This window comes from Triturus cristatus, chromosome 4_2, assembly GCF_964204655.1.
Source record: "Triturus cristatus chromosome 4_2, aTriCri1.1, whole genome shotgun sequence".
NCBI classification, from domain to species: Eukaryota; Metazoa; Chordata; class Amphibia; order Caudata; family Salamandridae; genus Triturus; species Triturus cristatus.
This window is the reverse complement of record NC_140586.1, coordinates 598144081-598168383: the sequence shown is the minus strand read 5'-3', so window position 1 is coordinate 598168383 and position 24303 is coordinate 598144081. Positions and strand designations below refer to the sequence as shown.

Genomic DNA, 24303 nt, shown 5'->3' with positions numbered 1-24303 from the left:
GTGTTTCCAGTTATACTAGAGGTAATAAACCTATCTATTTCTTCTGGGGTAGTCACAGCCCCTTGGAAACATGCCATGGTGAAGGCTTTGCTTAAAAAACCTACCTTAAACCCTGATGTCCTGGGTAACTATCGTCCCATCCCCTTGCTCCCTTGGATCTCTAAGACCCTATAGAAATATGTCAACGCGATCCTCTCCAATTTTCTAGAAACCCACAAACTCCAACATTACTCACAGACTGGGTTCTGTCCTCCACATGGAACCCAAACTGCTCTGCTGGCTGTGGTTGAAGAATCCACGAGAATTTTTGATCAGGGAGGAGCAGTAGCCTTCATCCTCCTCGATCTCAGCTCTGCATTCGACACGGTCAATTTTGATATTCTCTTAAACAGACTTAGCATGGTCGAGTTTTTGGTGGTGCTATCACCTGGCTTAGGTCCTACCTTGATGGTAGCTCATTCCAGGTATTTGCAGGCGATTCTGTATCTAAGAGCCTATTGCTCAGCTACGGAGTGCCTCAGTGCTCATCCCTGAGCCCTATATTATTCAATGTTTACATGAAACCATTTGCAGACATTATTCTGCCATACAGGATAAAAATCGTCACATATGCCGACGACACACAGTTGGTGGTCGCTCTCAACCACCACCAGAACACTTCATCTGGCCTGGAAGCTTGCTTAGAGAAAGTGGCATCATGGATGGACCACTCCTGTCTTAAACTTAACTGAGGAAACACAGAGCTGATGCTCCTGGGCAACTCTCTGAGCAAGCATCATAAACTAGCTTGGCCAACCTGCCTTTGTCCTGCTCCACTCTCAATACTAAAATCAAAAGCCTAGGTGTTTGGCTGGACAAATCCTTTAAATTCGACCACCAAGCAGTGATGCTGGAAAAGGCCTGCTATGGCATTCTCAGACTCCTGCGGAAAATCCTACCCCTCCTTCCCATGAGAGCAAGAAGAATCATGGTCCAGGCCTTGGTCCTCTCCCGATTGGACTACGGGAACTCCCTTTATTTGGGAGCCCCGAACCCAACGATAAGGAAACTCCAAGTCATCCAAAACTGTGCCACTAGGCTACTGCTTGATATGCCCAAAACTCAGTCGGCTAAGCGAGCCTTGAAGACCTTACATTGGCTTCCAATCTCCGATAGAGAAAGATTAAAATCTCTGTGCATAGCCCACAAACCCTTATGGGGGCAGGGCTCATCAATCAATGAGTTTCTCATCACTTTCTACCACCCCATGAAATGTCTACGCTTGAGTAATTTAAATTTAGCCGTAATCCCCAAAGTTAAAAGGGTGAGATGTGGAGGAAAGTCCTTCGTGTACAACGTAGCCAGACTCTGGAATACTCTTCCTGTACATCTTCAGTCAGAGACTCGTTACCTCCCTTTTCTAAATCTCCTCAAAACTTGGCTGTTCCAAAATGCCTCTCTCCAAACCACTTGGTCTTCTCTGTCTTGCTCCTAGCACTGGGATGCCTTCGGGTAGCTATGCGCTCAACAAATGCTATTTAAATTACAACATTAAATTAATGCTCTGGTGCAATGAGGTGCCCAATGCATGTATGTCCCCTGCCTACCCTGCAACTTTCCATGTGTAAATGCAGTGTCTGGTTAAGATTCTCACAGCATAAGAATGGTAAAGGAGAATATTAGACCCGTCAGGCTCAGGGGGGCCTTCCCCCAATCTTTTTGCTTTTTGTCTCCACGTTTTGCGGAATCTTTTTCTTGGCCTTAGGACTCTCCGCACATTACACTGTTAGTCCATGCTAAAGTGCATGTGCTTTTTCCTTAAATAGGTGTGTAATTGGTGTATACCTGATTGACCTATTTAATTTACTTGTAAGTCCCTTGTAAGGTGGTATACTATATACACAGAGCCTGTAAGTTAAATGCCTCTTATGGGTTGGAGCACTGATTGTGCTATCCACAGAAGTAGCCTTTCAAACCTCTCTCAGGCCTGCTACTCTAATGCCTGTGAATGCAGTTTACTGCCACTTTGACTTTGCATTTAAAACTATTTGCCAAACCTTAACATTCCCTTTAATTACATATAAGTCACTCATGGGGTAGGCCCTAGGTAGCCCTAAGGGCAGGGTGTAAGTAAAAGGTAAGACATGTACTTTAATGTTTTGCACGCCCTGGTAGTGACAAACAGTCTATTTTGTTTTTCACTTCAGTGAGGCCTACTCCTCTCCTAGGTTAGCATTGGGAAATCCTAATTACATTTTTAAGCAGTAATTCCTGATCAAAGAGGAGTAGCTTTTCATGGCTCATATGTTTGGAATTGTACTGATAAATCCTAGTTACTGGTGAAGGTGGATTTAGCTTTACTACTTTAGAAATGCAACTGTTAGAAAGTGGACATTTCACTGCAATTATTGCTTTGTGTGCCTGACAGCCTGTCTCCAATACATGTCTGGGATGTGTTGGATTGGAAAACATGTCCAGCTGCCTCCTTCTAGCATTATGCGCCTCAGCAGAAAACAGCCTCGATTGTTTCTTATTATTATTCAAGGTTGAGCTTGGTTGCACTAATGAATAGCTTGTTTTGTGTTTGCATGCCTTGCCTCGTATGTAGGCCTGCTCCAACTCTCAGAGAGATGGGCACGGGCGGAGTAACCTTGAAGCTAAGATAGTGTGCACCCGGTCTCAGGATGGTAGCTCATCCTTCTGTACCTCCTTTGTTCATCTGTGCTCAGGCTGGAAAACTCCAGTCTGGGCGTGTCTTAAGAGTGTTGGAAATGAATATCTAACTTTACCTTGTGGACGGGGTCAGTCCCTCGGCAGCTATCCTTTGAGGCTGGTCAGATTGAACTCCGCTCGAGCTAATACTAATAAAATACCTTTCTCTACTGTCTGACCAACTTTTCATTTGTATGGAAGGCTGAGAGGTGGTTGTGAGTGACACGGGTGGCCCTAATGGGTTCACTTCCTTCAGATGGGTGACAGCTACACTTTAACAGCCACAACAAACGAAAGGATACGTATGTATGAGTACCCATCTACATACATCTGCATTCTGATGGCCTTGCCTGGGCAGGATGGAAAGGGGGCTAAAACCTCACTTGAATAAGTAGTGTCCCATCCCCACACAAATGGCTGATTTACCTCCCATATATAGCCTGGCAGATAGGACTGGGCTTAAAGAGGGACCTGTGCCTGAGACTCAGGGATATCAAAGTCTGTACCCCTGATCCTGTGCCTGCGCCTGGCTCCCTGGAAGTGGCCCAGATACTTGCAACATGGATTTCAACGCATCTCCTGTCTGTGTGCAACAGAACCGGCGCATTGATCCAGTTGCAGAAGTAAAATCAGCCCATCGCATCTGAACCAGCGCTTTGTCTCCAGAGATAGACGCATCGGCCAGCGCATGGCCACCGCTGCAGCTTGGTGATGGATGCGTCGATCTCCACTTGGTGAGATCAACGCATCCCCTTGACTGCATGGCAGAATCCGGCACATAGCTCAACGCCTCTTGACTCCGGACTCTGGTGCACATCTTCAAAAGAGATGCATCACCTTCACTGAGGTCCTTGCAATCAGGAAAGGTTCTTTGTTAACCGAGGCCTGCGTGGGTCCTGCATTTGCCTGCACTTCCATGAGGTAGGCCCGAACTTTGACTTTGTCAAGGTCCAGAGCGACCTAAAGTAACTTTTACTGCACTTATTCTTTTAAAATTCAATATCACAACTTCTATACATTGGATTATTGTCATTTTGGTCTTGTTTTGTTCAGAATACAATAATCTACTTTTCTAAACTAGTTTGGGGTGTGTGTGTGTGACTGCAATGTTTCTGTGCACCCTGTTAATTGTAGGTTTGCATTCAAAATACATTGGAACAAAACCACAGATAACAGAGAGTAATTTGAGAAAACAGGAAGGTTCAGCTCCTCGTATGAGACTAACCAAGATCACAGTGGCAGCTCCTCCACAATGGCGGAGGAGCGTTGCCCCACTGCCTGGCTTGGAGCCATCAAATGTAAAATAAAACGATGCTCTTGCATCGTTTTATTTTACATTTGCTGGCTCATAGCCAGCGGTGTTGGGAGGGGCGGGGCCGAGGTATGGAAGGGGGAGGAGTGCTAGTGCACTCCACTCCCCAAGTGCGCATACGTTTTTTAGCAGTCTGTCTCAGGCTGACCAAAACACACATGCATACTTAAGTTTTTTCCAGTCCAGTTGCATTGAGCAGCCGGGCTGGAGTAACCCCACAGACTCCCTGGTCTGAGCAGGTGTGTGTGTGTGTGTTTGTGTGCGTGGGCGTGTGTGTGTGTGTGTGTGTTGCACAAATACTTGACATATTGCCTCTTTAGATAAGCATGTCTGCTCTGTGCCAAGCTACCAGAGGGAGAACACAGGTTATCATTTAGTGTGTATCTAGCTTATCCTGACTAAGATTGTGGCTTCTGCTTGGACAGGGTGCATACCTTTGCCAACCAGAAAACCAATTTCTAACAGCGAACAAAGGCCAGAGCATCCCTCTTTGATACAGAGAGGTGTCTGACTTTGACCACCACATTCATGGGCCTTTCTCCCAATGTACATACTGAGAAAGGTCAATCTCACATTTCAACTGCGAACAAACAATACATTTTGCGCAAGAGTATTTCCATCAACTTTGCAAGTATGTTCATATGCGCCATGCAATGTCAAATGACGTTAAAAGGATGAGAAATAACAGGTCTGTGGAAAGTAGGTTTAAACTCATGTTTTATTATTCATTCGTTTCATCTCGGTGCTTCCAACACCGAGGTATATATTTTAAGTCAAACAAAATATTCAAGTAAAAGTAATGGAAACAATGTAAAGTTATGCCACGCTCACAGCAATGCTTTGTGCATATAGCAGCAAAAACAGAAAATAATGTGGAGTCATAAATGTTGCTTCTGGGAAAATCAAAAACACGCTGCTCTTACAGATTAAAAGTGATTGTGAAAGGAACAATAAAACGGAGTCGGTTGTGTTCTTGTTTTAGGAACCGCAGGATATACGTGCTGCGCGTCCCGTAACAACAATCACTGTAAATGGGGTATGTCTTCCCATGTTGCCATTTTGTAAAGTACTGTAATCAAACTTTCACACTCAGGTTAGGAACAGTGAACAGAGATTTTAAACGGAATTGATTGTAGTGGGATGTTTCAGTTTGCCTCGTTAGTGAGTTAACAGACACTGATTCTAATGCTGTAAAGCATGGCTTGCGGTCGGGATGAATAACCTTTAGTCAATGGCCATCTTGGAAATTTACATTCAGGTCATTGTACAGTAAAAGGTCAATGCAGAAAAGATTTCAATTTTTTTCATTACATTTGGCCCAAAGAAGTACTTTAAATCTATAATTTCCTTAAATGTATTTAGACTCAATGTTGGTATCAGGAGTGCTTGGATTCCTTTCAGAGGACATGGGATCAGCTAATAAAAGCGTGTGAAAGGATGCAAGCAGTATTTATAAATGTCTGTGTTGGGTATATTAAAGCCAGAGCTTTGCTTGTTTATTAGTGTATATGAAGCACCCCAGTGGGTATAAAGTGAGCTTTTACTAACACATTAAATAAGCCTACTCCACTTAAGAAAACAAAGCAATAAGGGATTGTTTTCTGTATACAATGCATACTTGATATAATGAATGTAATGTGTGATATTTCAGTGTAATTTATTAGCAAGGATACACTATATCAAGTACTTACCAAAAAAGCTAAACTAAGTGAAATAGTAAAACCTAGGATTAAAAAGATGCACAAAAGGGAAAAACAATTAACTTGATGGGATGATAAAATACATTTAAAGGGAAAATGTCTAAAGTGGTGCAATATTTTGAAACAATTAAAAAGGTTATTTTAGAAATTGGGTTACTGATTGAGAGGGTTAAACCCTTCTCAAGTAAGGACCACAATTCTTCTTAGGGTGAAGTCACAAGCATACCCTAAATTAACCTGCGCTCAACTCTCGGGTAGCTTTGCACAGAACAATCAGGCTTAACTCAGAGGCAATTTGTATTTATGCAACACTTCAAACAATAACACAGTGAAAACACACCACAAAGAAAGTCAACAACCGAGTTAGAAAAATAGAGTAACATTTAATAAATAAAACAAGACCAAAACAACAAAAAACAAATCAGTAGAACCTGAGAAGTCCAGGAGAAGCTTTTAGTGATTTCCCTTTGAAGTCCTCATGCATCCTGCCTTCCCTGTCCCTAACTCCAAGGGGTATGCAGCCCTTTGTGTGGAGAAAGGACACAGTCTATTCAGGTGTAAGTATGGCTGTGCCCAGCTCCTACCTCCTATCCTGGCAGTGATGGCCTATCCAGGCACACCTAACTCCCTATTGTGTGTGTGGCTGTCTATGAGGAATAAATAAAGACCCACTGTCAGCTACACCCAGTCATGTGACCAGAGACAGGCTAAAAGCACTAAATGACTAAGGGGCTAATTATGAGTCTGGCGGTCCTGGGACCGCTGGACTCGTGGGTGAGCGGCAGTGGTGGTCTTTCGACCCCCCAATTACAAATAGGGCCATCAGGCTGTCCTGGGAGCACTGCAACCGCTATGGTGGTAGTGCAGCGGTCTTTAGACCCCAATATGCTTTGTGGCACCACCGAGGTCCCACCAAGCCCTTCACGCGTTTCCTCTCAGCCGTGGTTATCATGAAGTTCCACCTCAGTGAAAACTGTAGCAGAGATTAAACAAACGCGGCCCTACAGGGATCCCGGTTGCATCTGGGCCTGGGGATGCATGCAGGGGGGTACATGTTGTGCTCCCCTGTGTGACCACCCAAGTACCTGCATGGCATGGACAGCAGAAGTCCATGCCGTGTTGGTACTGATTGTGCTGTTCCCATTGCAGTGCCAATTTCATAGGCACCACCATGGGGATGCCCAAGAACCGCCTGCCAGACCAGGAGAAAACTCCTTATCTGGCAGGCAGGTCAACCATGTGTTTCACGGAGCGGGCGGTCCCACTCGCGCACGGCCAAACTCGTAATCAGACTCTTAGGTGGGAAAATGCCAGTTTTTTAGAAGTGGCATTTTCTAAATTGTAATTAAAAATGACTTCACCATATTTTAGGATTTTAAATTAGGATTCCAGAGACACCAAACATAAAATGGTTATCTATTCCCATTTGAAAACTACACTTATAAAATGCAACAAGGTAACTCCAATGTCATCCTATGGGAGAGGTAGCCCTTGCAGTAGTGAAAAACTACTTTAAGAGATTTGGACCTGGCAAACAGCTTATCTTGCCAGGTGGTAAAACTGCACACAAAGGTTGCAATGGCAGGCCTGAGAAATGTTTAAAGGTCTACATAAGTGGGTGGCATAATCAGTGCTGCAGGACCACTAGTAGTATTTAATTGACAGGGTGCACATGTAGTCCAATTTTACTAGGAACATAGAAGTAAATTAAATATGCCAATTGAGTATAAGCTAATGCTACTATGTTTTATGGAGAGAGCACTAGCACTTTAGCACTGGTTAGCTGTGGTAAATTTCACAGAGGCCTAAGGCTAGAAAAAACAATATCAGCAAAAATGAAGAAGGAAGGCAAAAGGTTTGGGGAAAGGTTGACAGATCTAACAGTATGTTTGTCAGATACGCTGTGGAGCTTCCACTCAGTGACCTCAGATACATTTAACTAAGAAAGTTCTTCATAGTTTGACGGATGGACTGCCACCCAACGAGGGTGGTGGTGGCAAGAGCCTTTACCACCCTAACACCACCCTAACAATGACCGCTATATTTAGAAATCTCCTTGTGCCTTGCAGAGTCACCATCATGGTGGGACCTCTGAAGGCACTCTAAGTTTTTGAAGTGGCTGCCATGTTTCATGTTTCCTGTAGCTGCTGAGAAAACCTTTTGTTGTTCAAAACCAAACTCCCAAAGTGACAGATTGTTAAAATAAAAATAAACTGTAATGACTCTGACACTCTCGAGGTTTCTCCCAGAGTGAGGGGTCATTTTAATGTTTTTGTCTGGTCTGCACTACCATGGTTTTTCTGGAGGTAATGCAGAGTAAAAAAAAAAGGACTTTAAAAGGTTTGCTTTTATAAGGGCGGTGGGCTGAGGTTCTTAGTCCGAAGGTCCGATGTCTGTGTGGCCATCAGTGTAAGGTTTCCACTGGCAGAGCCAGCAGGACTCAGCCCGCGGAAACATGACAACTCGTCTGACTACAAATAGAGCGAGTGGGCTGTCACATTAGGGGATGGGATCACATTTGTGAGTACCCTGTCTGCCAAACACTAACTAGCCCCCTAACTATCCAAGCCATAATAAAACAAGCATTGGCAGTGCCAATAGGTCTCACTGTATATTGGAGTTTAGTATATAAAAAGTATTAAAGAGCAGTGAAAGTATTAAAGAGCAGTGGTAGCAAAACGGAAAACAAACCCCAACAACGCCAACAGAAAAGGAAAAAATAAATGATCTACAGTATTTTTTCATATCACGCAATGCTAAATATTAGTAAGATAAAATGCTCTGTGGTTTTTCAATATTATTTTTAATTTGACTGTTTGGTATAGTTGTATTAATAGTTGTATTAATCACACCAACAGACACAGCTTTAATTGGGCCGGGTCCTGCCGGTGCTCACCATTGGTAGCTCTACAAAGCTGGTGCCGAAACAACTGAGTATGCACTGCGATTTACCAGCCACACCTTACATGCCTCCGGCATCTCTGCGCATGTCCGCTGACAAAACGGAAATCAAACCCCGTCAAAGTCAACAGAAAAGGAAAAAAAAAACATCTACAGTATTTTTTAATAACACACAATGCTTAATATTACTAAAATAAAATGCTCCGTGGTTTTTTTTATATCATTTTTAAGTTTGACTATTTGATATAGCTGTATTAATGAGCCCAAGAGAACGAGCTTTAATTGGCCCGGGTCCTGCCGGTGCTCACCATCGTAAGCTCTAAAAAGCAGGTGCCGAAACAAGTGCATATGCACTGTGATTTACTTCCAGCCACACCTTACATGACTCCAGCATCTCTGCCCATGTCCGCTGGCACAATGGAAAACAAACCCCGACAACGTCAACAGAAAAGGAAAATAAAAATGCTCTACCGTATTTTTTAATAACACCAGCTTTAATTGGCCCGGGTCCTGCCAGCGCTCACCATCGTTAGCTCTAAAAAGCTGGTGCCGAAACAAGTCCATATGCACTGTGATTTACTTCCAGCCACACCTTACATGACTTCAGCATCTTGGACCATGTCCGCTGGCAAAACGGAAAACAAACCCCGACAACGTCAACAGAAAAGGAAACAAAAAATGCTCTAATGTATTTTTTAATAACACCAGCTTTAATTGGCCCGGGTCCTGCTGGTGCTCACCATCGTTAGCTCTAAAAAGTGCATATGCATTGCGATTTCCTTCCAGCCACATCTTACATGACTCCAGCATCTCTTCCCATGTCCGCTGGCAAAATGGAAAACAAACCCCGACAACGTCAACAGAAAAAGAAACTAAAATGCTCTAACGTATCTTTTAATAACACTAGATTTAATTGGCCCGGGTCCTGTGGTACTCACCATCGTTAGCTCTAAAATGTTGATGCCGAAACAAGTGCATATGCACTGCGATTTACTTCCAGCCATACCTTACATGATTCCAGCATCTCTGCCCATGTCCGCTGGCAAAACAGAAAACAAACCCCGATACCGTCAACAGAAAAGGAAACTAATACTGCGCTAATGTATTTTTTAACAACACCAGCTTTAATTGGCCCGGGTCCTGCCGGTGCTCACCATTGTTAGCTCTAAAAAGTGCATATGCACTGCGATTTACTTCCAGCCACACCTTACATGACTCCAGGATCTCTGCCCATGTCCGCTAGCAAAACGGAAAACAAACCCCCACAACGTCAACAGAAAAAGAAACTAAAAATGCTCTGACATATTTTTTAATAACACCAGCTTTAATTGGCCTGGGTCCTGCTCTAAAAAGCTGGTGCCGCAACAAGTGCATATGCACTGCGATTTACTTCCAGCCACACCTTACATGACTCCAGCATCTCTGCCCATGTCCGCTCGCCAAACCGAAAACAAACCCCAACAACTTCAACAGAAAAGGAAACTAAAAATGCTCTACCGTATTATTTAATTAATAACACGCAATGTTTAATATTATTAAAATAAAATGCTCTGTGGTTTTTTAATATCATTTTTAAGTTTGACTGTTGGAATAAAAGTCATACTGCAGTTACCATCAGGATAATTCATAACAGATGCACGTTAAAACATAAATAAAGGCACAGGGATTTTTAAGGGTCGGAATTGAAGTGAAATTGCAGTTAAGATAAGGATAATTGCTAAAAGATGCATGCTGATACAGAAACAAAGCCACAGAGCTTCTTTAGGTCAGAATGGAAGTCAGACTGCAGTTACGATAAGGATAATTGTTAACAGATGCACATCTCTGTAAACAGGAGCCATCACACGCTACACAGTGTGATGGCCAAACTAAATACTCACTAAGTGAAATAGCCAGAAGGAGAAAAGGGAGGGACTTTTACAACCCAACACCAATATAAAGGCTACATTTCTGAATGGCACAGCCAACAGCCAATAGAAAGCAGTTAATTTTTTTTAATACACATAGAATACAATACAACATGTCTTGCAGGCAGCGCAAGCGCTGTCTAGGCTCGACCTAAAAACTGGCCTACAGAAGAAGTCAGGCTCGGAATGTACTGAAACGAGGTACCATTTAAAATGAATGCACCAGTTAATTAAAGTTGATTCAAACAATATTTTTTGTCAAATCCATCCACCAACATATTAGCATCACCAATGATCACAAATGTGTGGTGCAGTGTTCATGAAGCATATACGAGACACTTGCACTCTCAATCAAACAACAAAGAACTATTCCAATAAAAGTTGTTTTGAGATGTTTGTTTACAGATAGTCTGGTGTGGTATCCTGTCCCCTATTTGATTTGCCAAGTGACATCAAATTATGCTATAAATGTTAGCTGCGCCACGTGTTTTTATGTTCCTCCCGAAAACACAGTACTAGACTGTTGGAAAGAGGGTTTACACAAGGTGTACCACCCATGACCACCATACATAGTTATGGGTGGCCACAGATCTACCAGAGGAATTACAGTTTGGGGCAGCTGATTTGGTGTGCTGGGGCACCTGTCCCCCACGAAAGTTGTCTGCTGACCAGTTTGATTAAATCCAGACGGTCTCCCCATAAATGTGTGCTGTGTGACTGCAATATGTGCGGTATTCTTGGGGACTATGTGATGTAGAAATAGTGTTCACAGTGGGGAACTTTCAAAATTGCAAAGTGTGGTGGTCTTCTACAGCAGGGATTACTCTATTCTCTATCTCCTGTCTTGGGAGAAGCCCAATGGCACTTTACATCAGCGATCTTGCAGCAGTTTTACATCAGCTTAGTTTCTGGGCTCCAATCATAGTAGAGAGATCTGCTCTGGAACAATGCACTGGATAAAAATGGTTTAACTGCCAAAAGAGCAGTTCCACAGATATGGCCAGGAACAGCTCAACCTCATTTCAGATGTCTGGCTAGTGATAGCACATGGGGAAACACATACTCTTGTTCAAGACTAGTATTATTGAACTATTGAACTCACTGTTGGACAATGGCCTATAAATCAGGCCTCAGCAACTTTTGTTCTGTTTAAATGGACAACAAATTTTATTCAAAATTGTCACAACTGTTGCTCTGGCAAAGCACCCACCTGTGAACAAAGGTTCATTCACAGTAATGGAGAGTTTAGATATAGGGTGTCAGAGATCAGAAAATAGTTTTCTGATCTACAGCTAAAACTTGACATTTGCTTTTGGAAGTGTTGCCTTACACTGGGGTGTCCGCCCTTAATTTCGAAGTCAGTGTATCGATGATACTAAATATCAAAGTCAGAATATTGAGTACCATAATATCCACAAACAATGTTTGCCCACTAAATATATGTTAATATTGTAATATATAGTCTACTAATTACATTATTTTTAAACAAAATGTATTTGATATACATAATTATTATGCTTGTGAAATTTTACATTTATTTTTAGTTTATATTTAGTTTAAATATATTTAATATTTTAAAATATATTCAGAGATTTAATATTGGGGTTATTTTATCTATTTTTTGGGGTCAATATTTTTATACTTAGATATTTTGGGTTCAATATCTTGGTCATGATAAGCCTAGGGTTGACGTGACGATAATATAAGTAATGATAATGTGGTATCAATATTTATATACAACAATATTTTTAGGTCGAGCCTAGGCATCGAATGCGCTTTCTCTCGACATTCTGTATTAAGTCAAGGAGCTTACAGCCCACCTCCATCTTCTGATTGGCTTTTGTCAGTGTCCTCCAAAAAATGTTGCTTCTAATTGGATAATGGTTCCTGCTTGTATCACTTTTCTCAATTGTTGACTACTCTCTGTCACCCCCAGGACTTGTCCTCTTCCACTTATCCTGTTTTATTTTAGGCTCAGGAACTTTTTTAAATTTTGACCAGCTCTTCACATATGCGAACACCTGCTCCCTCTCCACTGGCTGCAGCTGCCGCCTCCTCCCTCCTGCTTGTTTGGTTTACCTCCGTTTGTGTCAGCACAGTGCCCGCTTCATGGATGCCACGCGTCATGTTTAGGATGGCATTTACATTTTCCAAACAGAAGAGTATTGCGTGTACACAAATGTTCTTTTTTTAGCACGTTGTGCTTCATGTTTTTCATAACTGACTGGGATTCTAGCCCCATGGCAAGAGCGCCGTCCTGGAAACAACTACCCCGATGCCCCTCAAGGTATTTTATGATAAGGGCGGTAGGCCCCCCACTGTGCTGTACTCCCTGCAACTGTGTGCCTGGAATTGTCATGTTTTGGATTGCTGTTGCGCTCAACTGTAGCTGAGGCGCTGCCGGGCTTGTGTTTGCAGAGGCAATGTGGCTGAGAACAACGCGAAAACTTTTAATTGGCTGTACGCTCAAGTCTTGCACATCTTGCTTGAGTTAACCTTTCTCAATGACCTTTGTAACTTAATTGAAGCCTCACACAACCGTGGTCATAATTAGCCGGAAAAAAAATAATCTTAGGGGGCAAATGATTCAGCTCCCTTAATTTGAAGCCAATTGGTCTCGATTTATTGTATTCTAGCCAGTGTAGTGTGATGGGCAGACAACCCAGCCTGTTTCTGCTGCAATAGGTTTCTCCTCTTAATGCATGTGGATTGGGAGAAAACTAGAACGTGCACCAAAAATGGCATTTTAAATTGTACGTTTAATGTGGGAAGGGTTTGCCTTCTGCAGAGCCGCCAGTTGCGTGCCCTGGAAGGTAAAGAATATTACATACAGCCAGGCCAGGCTTAGGCAATTTATTTTGCGACTGAAAATGAATTAATTTTTTTCATTTATTTAAGAATTTTTTATGGCGCTGGCTCGGCCCGAGGGTATCAGAGCGCTTTAAAGCATTGTTAGGTAATCAGTCCATAATAATACTTAATAACATTGGCAGAGGCATTGTCAGTCAATAATACAGTATGATAAAGTGTCAAGTGTTGAGCCACACCCAAACACACATATCTGGATCTTAACTCTTACCTATTTGTTCTTATTCTTCAACAAAAAGGCAACACTATCCACACAGTTTCATGCCACACAATTCAACTGCACACAATTCCAATCCACACCACATAATTCAACACCAAACCATATAATACTAATAAAAAACACATTTACACAACACATCACACACCTCCAAACTACACCACACAATTCCACATTGTGCCACAAAAATCAACAGCACACCACATAATTAAACTCCACTACATACCACTCTACAATATAAACTACCAATCCACATAACTACAAACCATAACACACAATACCACTCCACATAATTCCAGTACACTCAATACTACATAATTACTATCCACATTTTCACAGCACATCATACCACATAATTCCCATACACAAATACCCTACACACCACACAATTCCATAACTAACTAATACAATAAAACCCATATAGTTCCACTACACACCACACACATACACTTCATAACACATATGTAAAAGACATTGCCATTTACAATGCCAATAGTTCCAACTCAAACAATCTAAGACCTAATGCATTTTCAATGCTTGTTATTTAGAAGCACAATCCTTACAGCTAGACCCACCATTGAATTAGCTAACATCCATCCTGAGGGAAGCTGCACATAGGGAGTGAATATTATTCCCAAGATTAGTCTAAAGCCTACCCGAGTTACAACTAACTCTGAATAGCTATAGCAAATTAGTGCTTTTAGATTAAAGGGCATGAACAGCCCACCGGAGCCAGGTACAACATCAGACTTTCAGCATAAGGGGGATTTCAGGTCAAGATTTACTTTGAATCTTAGAGGATGTAACTGGAAAGGCCAAATACTGAATTCGGTAATAGGGAGAGCTCAGCAAAGTTTAACAGAGAAAGCATGGGAGAGGAGCTTGGGGAGAGGAGTTGGCCTAACGGCTAGGGCGGTCGACCTCGAATCTGCAAAACTGGGTTCAAGTCTCGGCAATGCGCTGAACATCCTGTGATTCTGGGCAAATCACGTTATTTCCCTGTGCCTAACAAAAAAATGAATGTGTCCTCATGTAATGCAACTGGTGCTATGTAAAGCGCTCTGATACTCGATTCGGATCAAGTTCGCGCTATATAAAACTCTGAAAAAAAAAAAAAAAAAAAAAAAGCATCATCTTCATTTTTGTGGTACATGGGATGTGGATTGATTTCTGTTTGTTTTCACAGAGAAAGGAAATGCATCACAGTGGAGTAAAATCTGCGAGGGAAAAACCTGGTAATGTGACGTATAACTCACTGCAAAGAGAAAATTACCTTGAACAGATGAAGATAATTTCAGGAGGATTTGAGGGGGGGTGGGGATGCCTTCAGCTTTTGACTTCAAGTCTAATGTGGAGTTCAAGGCTTGAGGTCGCCTCCTGGCCCCATACGAGTACACGGAAGTCACAATTTCCTTCCAAAAAAGGTTGCTTGCCCATGTGGAACATGCCTCCAATGGCTAAAAGCTGCCTTCCTGCAAGAAAACCTAGTACAACCAGGCATTTCACCTCTTTCCGCCTGTTGGGCTTCCACCCTACATCTAGAGAATGGAGTTGCTTCTGTATGCAGAGGAAGCAAGCTTTATGGCAGAGAAATCCAAAGGACCAATTGGAATTGGAGGTGTTCTTAAGTACTTGAACTGGAGTTGAAAGAACGGTTTTTCAACTGGATTTTTCAACTGGAGGCAATGAACCAATCCCACAAATCGGAAAACTAATCGAAGTAGCAGTGCCACCAGAAGAATTTCTGTAAAACTGAGTAGAAGGCCAACAGTCAGCAGAAATTGGAGGATTGTTTCTTTAACATATCATCTTTTAGAAACACATTTTATACTGAGGACGATGATGGGGCCAAAAACTGAATATCACCCTGAGGCCATTAAAACATTACTTGATTTTACTCCCTTAGCTGTCGTAACTAATATGTAAATCTATGTTTTATAGCTATACCTTTAATTCCTACTTTCAATTTTCTTCTTTTTGTGCTATTGTGCACATTTATTTTTTTCTTTTTAAATAACTTGGCTTGCCCTCATCAAGTTCAGTATTTCTAAAGTGTTGCTGCTTTGCATAGTTGCAGCATGTATACCCATGATTTGTCTCTTAGGAAAGCCTTGCTGCTAACAAAGCTACAAATGATGCTCCCTGTGGGCGGGAGCTTACCGAAACGGATGTAAAGTCCACTCCCAGTGGGCAGGAGCATTTTTTAAGCTCCTGTCCATTGGGAGCGGACTTACTGTTTGCTCTCGCTAGGTGAGGGGTTTAATTGCTCCTGCCAAGCCATAGCACAGGTGTCCCTGCCCACACTAGTGTGGGCAAGGAAACCAATATGTCCCAGGGTTGGGCACCTTGGGACATAGCAGGAACCCGGGCTTAGGGGATGGGATCGCCAGGACGCTAAATGGCTCCAGGAGGGGGGTGGAACGTGGTCTCCCTCCCCTATATGTCTATGGGCGGTCCTCGGGACAGAATCCACCCAGGAGGGGTGCCGCGTGACCCCCTCACTCTATTTGTCTATGGCCAGGCTCCAGGGGGTGGCAGTTACAGATGCCAAAATCAGCACTGGAGGGGGGCCACGTGGCCCCCCTCCCTCTACTAATTAATGACTTTACCCCGGGGGTGGCAGCCCCCAGGGCCTAAATCAGCCCGGGGGGATCGCGCAGCCACCTTCCCCTTTTAGTTAATGGCCGGGCCCTGGGGCAGAAATCTGCATGTGAAGGGGGGGCCACGCACACTCCCCTCCCCCCCCCCCCATTATAATTATTAATTCACCTCCAAGGACCTGGCCCACCTAAGTGGCATATACAAAACAAGCTTGATTTCTTTTTTTTTTTTACTGTGGATTCACGGATTATCCCCACATTTGCAGTAAAATAAAATAAAAACATTCTTGGTCACGGCGGGGTCCATACGAACCACCAGGCATAGGAATCAAGGTATTACTACCCTGCCCCTTTTTGTTTTTTTGTGTGTTTTTTTGGAACTCGGACTGGCTGCCAACACTTCCTAATTGAAGTGTTGGCAGCCAATCAGATCTCACCAATTCGCAACCCGGGATGTCTAGATTTATTTTTCATTTAAAAACTCAAAAATTACTGAATGGATTTATACCAAATTAAAAACAGAGATCTTTCTGGAGTAAGAACTAGCTTTCTGTCAAATTTAGTGTAATTGCGTTCAGCAGTTCGGACCATAGTCATGGTCAAAATCCCAATGGTAAATTGAAATTGGGAAAACGTGTTTGGGGGTCCCCCTTTTTCTCGATGCATGCTTTACGAATCACCCTGAAACTTTGCAGACAGAAGCCCAAGTGATTTGGCATACTAGTTTTGAAAATTTTGTGAAGATTCAAGAAACAGCACCAAAGTTATTTGCAAATCTAAAAAATCTTTGTCAATGGAAACTAGATCATAACTATAACTACCTACTGGTATCAATTGAAACAATCCCTTTCAGGCATTGAGTGCTGCATACATTATGCAAAAAGGAAGCAGGGAAATCTGGGTGGTTCCAAAGTTTAGGTGGAGAGAAGCTCCTGTATAGAGCACCCCCACAAAACCAGCGACACTCTGAATTTGCTCACCTCAAATGTCTACTTTTCTATCAAAATGTTTAAGCATAGGATTACCAAATTCCCATCCAAGCAGAGATAGAAAGGGACAAAGTTGTTTGCCATTTTTACAGCAAAGTCTTTAAGCATAGGACTAACACAGTGTCATCCATGCCGAGCTATAGAATGACAAAAGCCTTTTACCACTCCAGGCACAGTATTACAGCTTTGGATCAGTAAATACCATCCAAGCCAACCTGAAATTACTTAAAATTGTTAACTGCCCTGTTGACCTGGCTAAGTGTACCCACTTGCCAGGCCTGACCCTTTCATTTTCTTTTTCATTTTCTTACACATTGCACACCCCTATGGTAGGCCCAAGGTACCCCCCCCCCCCAGGGCTGGGTGCAGTGTATGTGAAGGTAGGACATGTACTAGTGTGGGTAACATGTCCTGATAGTGAAATACTGCCAATTTCGTTTTTCACTATTGAAAGGCTAACTTGCCCATAGGACAGAATGGGGAATGCTGTATAACATGTTTACCTGCATATCTTCCCATAGGAGCAAGATAGAGAATTGGAGTCTGGTATCCCTGAACTCAGAATTTAATAACACATCTTTTAGTAAAGATGTTTTTTAAATACTCAGCACCTGTGTGTTGAGGTGCCATGAATTTCGCGCCAAGCGACAAAATGTGGGCATTGATATTGCATTGATATTGTGGTGTGTGTGAGCACTGCACAGCCGGTTCCCGGCGACTGGGGCAAGGAGGCATGCAGTCACATTCATACCCCAATCATGACATGAATGTAGTGTAGGAGTCACAAGCACTATTTGTCCATGATACTAATGAGTGCTATGACTATCTCTCCCAAAAAATGCTGCACTGTTTTCTTTTCTTTCTAGGTTGGATTTTTGAACTCTTAGTGGTCGTTCCTCTAGGTGCACTGACGCCTAAAAAACCTGAACATAGGTACTGTAGGGATACTGGGTGTCGTCGTCTCAGATTCCTATTTTTAACCTCTTTCACTTTTAGCACGGTCCTGATGAAACGCCAAGGGATCCATTAGGGACCTATTTAAGGCGTGAATCATGTTGGCCTAACTGATTCACCTATCACTATCACCTTCACTTGTTGACAATAAAACATGTAATCTGTTTTAACTATACTACATTAACCCCAGAATAAAGTTATTTAGGGTATTTGGAGTATTTTTATTCACTCACCTTTTTCCCCTCCACACACCTGCACTCACCACTATGGCGTTTCTCCGAAAAGAACTCTGATAAAGAGCCCTCTCGCGGGGCCCGTGGGGGACTGCAGTGACACCCCCACGAGGAGCAACGCCCGATGATGAAGCATGACACCAGCCTGGGTGTGTGAGGGCAATTTTTCCAAAAAGGCATGCCTCCACCTTCATATTGTCTCGCTTCCAACCGACTCTGTGAGATAGTCTCACTCACAATTTCTCCTAGTGACCAAATAGGCTAGCTCTCTCTCGTCTCTTTAGGAACAGTCACCCTTAAGTGATTAATACAATCACAAGATGCCCAGCAGGAATAGTAACGGATTGGCGCTTTTGTCTAGGAACAGGCCTAAAGATCTGAAACACGGTTTGCTCATGTCTCTTAGCTGTCAGATCGTAGCATTGGCCCCAGTTAGCATGTTTTACTAAAGCTTGGTAGGTGAAACGCCTCCCGCAGGGCACGCGTACAGATACCAGCGTGGTCAAGTCAGGCTTTTATCCTTCTAGTTTCATCAAACAAACATCAATTTAGATTGGGTAATAATGCGAGCATACACAAATGCTCTATGAGTAGAGCTTTGAATGAAACCTGCATCAGAAGATCAGCTCTGAATCACGCTAAGATTGAGCCATGCTCATGAATGTGTCTAATGAACATGCAAAGCCTTCACCTACTAAACGACCAGTCAAGAACCAAAGCTCCGGTAATCAAACTTCACGGCGCTCTGCGGCTCCAGCAGATCAGGCCTTCCCACCAAACCAATCTTATTTGAAATCAAAGAGAGGTAAGTATTGAGCCACAGGCTACGACAATGTTGGATTACTATAATCGATTACTGGCCATAATGCTTACATGACAGCTGATACCAGGTGTATAGCGATGGTGCCTTTCGAAGTTATGGGTTTGTTTATCGAATGGGTTTCGAAACATGGCTGCTGGCTCCTTTCTGCCCCTGGTAGAGCCAAACAACTACATGCAGGCCCCGTCAAAGAACGCGCCTACCAAAAATGAATGTGTCCCTCTGTAAAGTGATTAAACAAAGAGGACTAGCTTAAGTTGACCAAAGTGTTACAGTACTCAAATTAGTTCTGTCACGGGCACCTTGTTGGTGTATTCATGAAGCCCTCACCCACCAACCTAGTTGGTGGCATGCTTCATCATCGGGCCCACCCAGTGACACCTAGTATGTCCCGGGTGTGCTACGACGCCTGATTACAGCGGAGCTGGTATATTGCTGAGAGTGCAGTGAGGTTGGGTGAGTTGTGATTTAAAATGGCTTGGTGGTGGTCCCAGTACCCGAGGGTAAATTAAATTTTAATAACTGAGCCGTCACCAGCGGTTAAAAGTAAGGCTACAGGAAGCGTGAGGGTGCACTCTCAGCAATATACCAGCTCCGCTGTAATCAGGCGTCGTAGCACACCCGGGACATACTAGGTGTCACTGGGTGGGCCCGATGATGAAGCATGCCACCAATTAGGTTGGTGGGTGAGGGCTTCATGAATACACCAACAAGGTGCCCGTGACAGAACTAATTTGAGTACTGTAACACTTTGGTCAACTTAAGCTAGTCCTCTTTGTTTAATCACATATAAACCCTCGGGGACTCGGACTAGCTAACTAGTCCTCTCTCTCCCTCTTGTTACACGCATCCCTCTGTAAAGTAACTGGTGCTCATGTAAAGCTCTCGGATACCTTCGGGTCGAGTTCGCAGCATATATACCACTAAAAAAATACATATGTAATATCTTTATTGAAAAAAATAAAAGTTTACTAGTTTCAATAAAAACTTCTGCAAGTGAATGAATTTACATGAGCAACGTTTAAGACAACGTCACTTGAGGAGGCATGCTTGGTCTACTGCTCCCTATTTCGATGCTTTATTGAGGAGAGTGAAAGCAAAAGGAGCCCTGCTCTCCCCATTGGGGAGACTCTACGGTGGCCGAATTAAAGCGATCAATGTAAATGGTAAACCGGTCGTAGTGAAGAGAGATGCAAACCCTATGTCCGCCTTCCAGAAAAGGTGGACACGAACACACGCAACGATTACACTTGCGAACAGAAGTGGTGATGGGCACAAGGTGCAACAGGACTGTGCTCCGAATACTGATGCAGTATCCTCTTCTTCCAGTGGTTTAAGAGGAATGAAAAAGGTGGGAAGGTCTCCAAAGAGGACCTGGCCAAGGAAAAGTTTCAAAGAGGCGTGGCTTCACATGGCGTGCCACTTGGCAAGTATTTCGGTGCTGCTCTGTGAGCTTTCTGTTACAAAGGTTTGCAGATGGGGTCGTTTCTTCCGATTGTCTCAATCACTTGCGTTCTTCCCTTCATACCACTTTCTTCTGCAAGCTTTCACTCTATTAGACACGGAGACCCTTTTCCTCCCCACATATTTTTGGAATCCTCCATCTGCATATCTCACACTTCACCTCTTTCCACTCAACCCACCCACCCACCTGTAAACAATGCATTTTGATTTCTTTTGGTACTGGCACATTTTGATAGCTGTGTATCTCCTTCACACACCTCCCAATAATTACAGTTGGCACATACTCATACCTTGACCTGCGTGCCCTACAGAGAGGCCACCGATTGCATGTGCATCAGGCGCGCAACACCCATTGGACTCACAGGGCTTCAGCCCCCCCCGTCGTGTGTGGCAGCCCGGGATGAGACACCTTCCCGGGTAAAAAAGCAGCCGCACCCGAGCACTTCACAGGTCTTTAAAAGACCATTTGCATGTTAATTAGGCCTTGCTGCTGTTTCACCCCTTCTAAGAGCCCCTGCAGCTCCACTCTGCCTATTGCTTAAAGTTCAGCCCCCCCCGAAAATTTTGCTCAGCCCCCCCCGAAATGTTTGCTCAGCCCCCCCCGAAATTTGGCTCTAGTTGCGCCTCTGATGTGCATCTAGCCTACACACCTTTATGAGCCACCACTGGCAGGCACTGTAAGGAATTCGCTCTGCACTCTGTCTTGACTTAAGAGCTCAATCGTGAACTACCACAAACAACCACCCACAACCTCAAATCACTTATAGTTGGAGAAGAATCGTTTCGAAGTATGCACAATACGGAAGTCATATTTGCATAAAAAAACTACAGAATCACAAGTTCTTGAAAATGCAAATGCTTCTACGGAGCGCAAGATGAACTAAACAAGTGAAATGTACACAAGGATTACATGGCTGTGCGGACACCAAAAAGGTTTTTACATTCACAGGTGCGAAAATGAATAGTCTATTTGCCAAGAATATGAGCTCAATAAAGTCGGTTTTTAAGTACTGTCGGGTCTCAGAACCGGCAGGATTTACATCATTTAAAGCCCTCCTTCTTCCCTCACCCCACTCATTGTAAAAGTAGGGGGTGCGGCCAGTCTTCACTTGGCTCTAGTTTTCCCCCTAGAGTTGGAGCTTCAACAACTAAAAATGCAAACACCCCTGCCGCGCCTATTTAAAAAATATACCACTCAAAGCAAGAGGACACAACTCGATTTTGGAATCGGATTTCTCGATCATACACTGAACATTTAAAAGAAGGACGGTGACCTTTAAAAATAATAACTAAAATACAATTGCAATACTAATCACAATAATCTCAGAACATGGAGTTAAAGCACAGCAACTAATCTGAAATACTTTATACATGAAATATTACTATTATCACGATCATTATTATTGTGATGCAATGTATGACAAGGGTATAATATGTCTTTTAAGTTAAATGGCCTTGGGGGATATTTACTTTTGCTAGATAGCCATTTAAAATTGTTAACGAAATAAAAATGTGAGATGTAAGGTGGTTCGTATAACTCCAACTATATATATCCTCATGCTGAAAGTTTCATAAACGCCTAATCTAATAATGTAAATACCGCGGTGTGTTATGTAGGAGCTTAAGGTAAAGTTACGAATGCAAAGGCTCTCGGCAGAGGTAAAACAAAGTTAGCCAGCTTCGTCCTTTCATTTTCGGTTTGCACTTACTTCTTATCATGCAATTGCAAAGTAATGGATATCTCTTGCCCGGAAGGCTGGCCATCCGTGCACCTGCGAGAAGGCACATCCCTGCGTCAGAGCTGCACTTACCCGGCATAGTGGTGGCTCATGTTTGTTAATCCTCTCGTCTCCCTGTGCCGATTAGAAACTCAGGAAGTCTTAGGGGTCTTAATGGGGGTTTAGAGTCAGGATTAGTATCTGCAGCAGGATATAAGTGTCTTAACACATCAAATGGTCTCAGGCACATTAGCCTGCGATACCTCACTCATCGCTAGCCTCCTCCCGCTGTACCAATGGCATTCTCGTTGCTACGGCCAGTCACGTGATGATGCTTTCTGGAAGGCGGGTTGAGTGGATGCCCGGCTAATCAGAGCGCGCGACACTCGTTTGCTCTCCGGAATAAGCATTTTGAACGTATGGTGGAAGGGGGCCGGGTACGAGAGCCGAGCCGATTGCTCTGTTCTCCTATCAATCAGAAAGCTCTGCTGTTTCCTTGGTGCCTATATCTAAACTACACCTGGCCGTGCCTGGCTGCTATGGGTGAGCAGCAGCGGAGACTGAACATTTATGCCAATAAACTCTTTTCGATCTTAAAGAGATGTTGTATATGACTGAGCACAATCTGCAACGATTAGCTCTTGCAAGTTAATTATTTTAGGTACAGCGCGAACGTGGCCCGTGGGCATTATAGGGCGCTTTACAAGTGAACCGTCGCCAGCAGCAAACTTACGAGCAGAACAGTGCAAAAGCGTTAAAGTGACAAAGCCTTATGCAATTAGAAATAAGTATATGTGTAAGTATAGTTTTACCCAAAATATCTTTAGAAAATAAGTATTTTGAGTTGCTTTTCATAGTATCATTATAGGGCAGGGGGTCGGAATAGGGTAACCAACTGGCATGGGTGCAAATTCAGGACGGTGAGTGTAAACATTCAAGACAAAAATTCAGGACAGGAGGTCAAAATTCAGGACAAAGGTATGCTTTACAGACACATAAGAGGAGATCGCGGAATAATATATAAGTAAGCCCATCCATATCCAAACATATTCAACCATTTGAAAACCTATCCATCATGTATCCTTCCATCCATCATTTCACGCAGTCATTCCTCCATCCACCCTTTCACTCATCCATCCACCCTTTCACACTTTCCATCCACACACTCATCCATCCACTCTTCCACCCATTTACCTGCTCACCCATCCAGCCATCCTTTCACTTACTCATCCATCCATCCAGTCACTCACCCTTCCACCTATTCACCCTTTCAGTCATCCATCCATCTTCCCTTTCTCTCTCCATCGACCGTTTCACGTAGCTATCCTTCCTTCCATCCATCCACCCATCCATTTACTCATCCACTTATGAATCCATCCATTGACCCTATCACTCATCCATCTTTTTTTTTATCATCCATCCACCCTTTGACTCCTTCACTCATCTATCCATCCTTTTGTCCATCTACCCTCCCTTTCACTCACTCATCCATCCTTACATCCACCTTTTCACTCATCCGTCCATCTATTCACCCTTTCACGTATTAATTCATCAATTCATCCATCATTTCACTCATCCATCCACCCATTCAATTCCCCATCATCCACCCTTTCACTCATCCATTTATCCTTTCACTTATCCACCCATCCTTTTACCCATCCATCTACTCTTCCACTCATACATCCATCTATTTACCTTTTCTCTCATCCATCCTTCCACTCACTCATCCATCCATGTATTCTCTCTCATTATCCATCCGTTCAGCTATTCATTCATCCATTCACCCGTTCCCTAATCCATCCAGTCATCCATCCCTTCACTTACTCACTCGCCCACCTTTTCATATTAATAAAGAGCTAAGCCTTTTTCTGCAGAGTTGCAGACAGAAGAGGCCCATCACGAATTTCACCCTTGCTGTAGTTCCTAAAG

General features: G+C 43.2%; 1 protein-coding gene across 2 annotated transcripts in view; it reads right to left on the bottom strand.

The window, feature by feature from the left end:
* The window catches only part of ERICH3 (glutamate rich 3), a 554163-nt gene extending 531484 nt beyond the window's left edge, over positions 1 to 22679 (bottom strand). The window contains exon 1 of one of the 2 annotated variants that reach the window (XM_085602275.1): positions 22468 to 22679. In XM_085602275.1, coding sequence (XP_085458401.1) covers positions 22468 to 22487 — 20 coding nt within the window. In that variant the 5' untranslated portion in view covers positions 22488 to 22679. The remainder of the gene's footprint in view (positions 1 to 22467) is intronic. The other variant, XM_085602276.1, reaches the window with a different exon arrangement.
* Positions 22680 to 24303: the final 1624 nt, after the last annotated feature.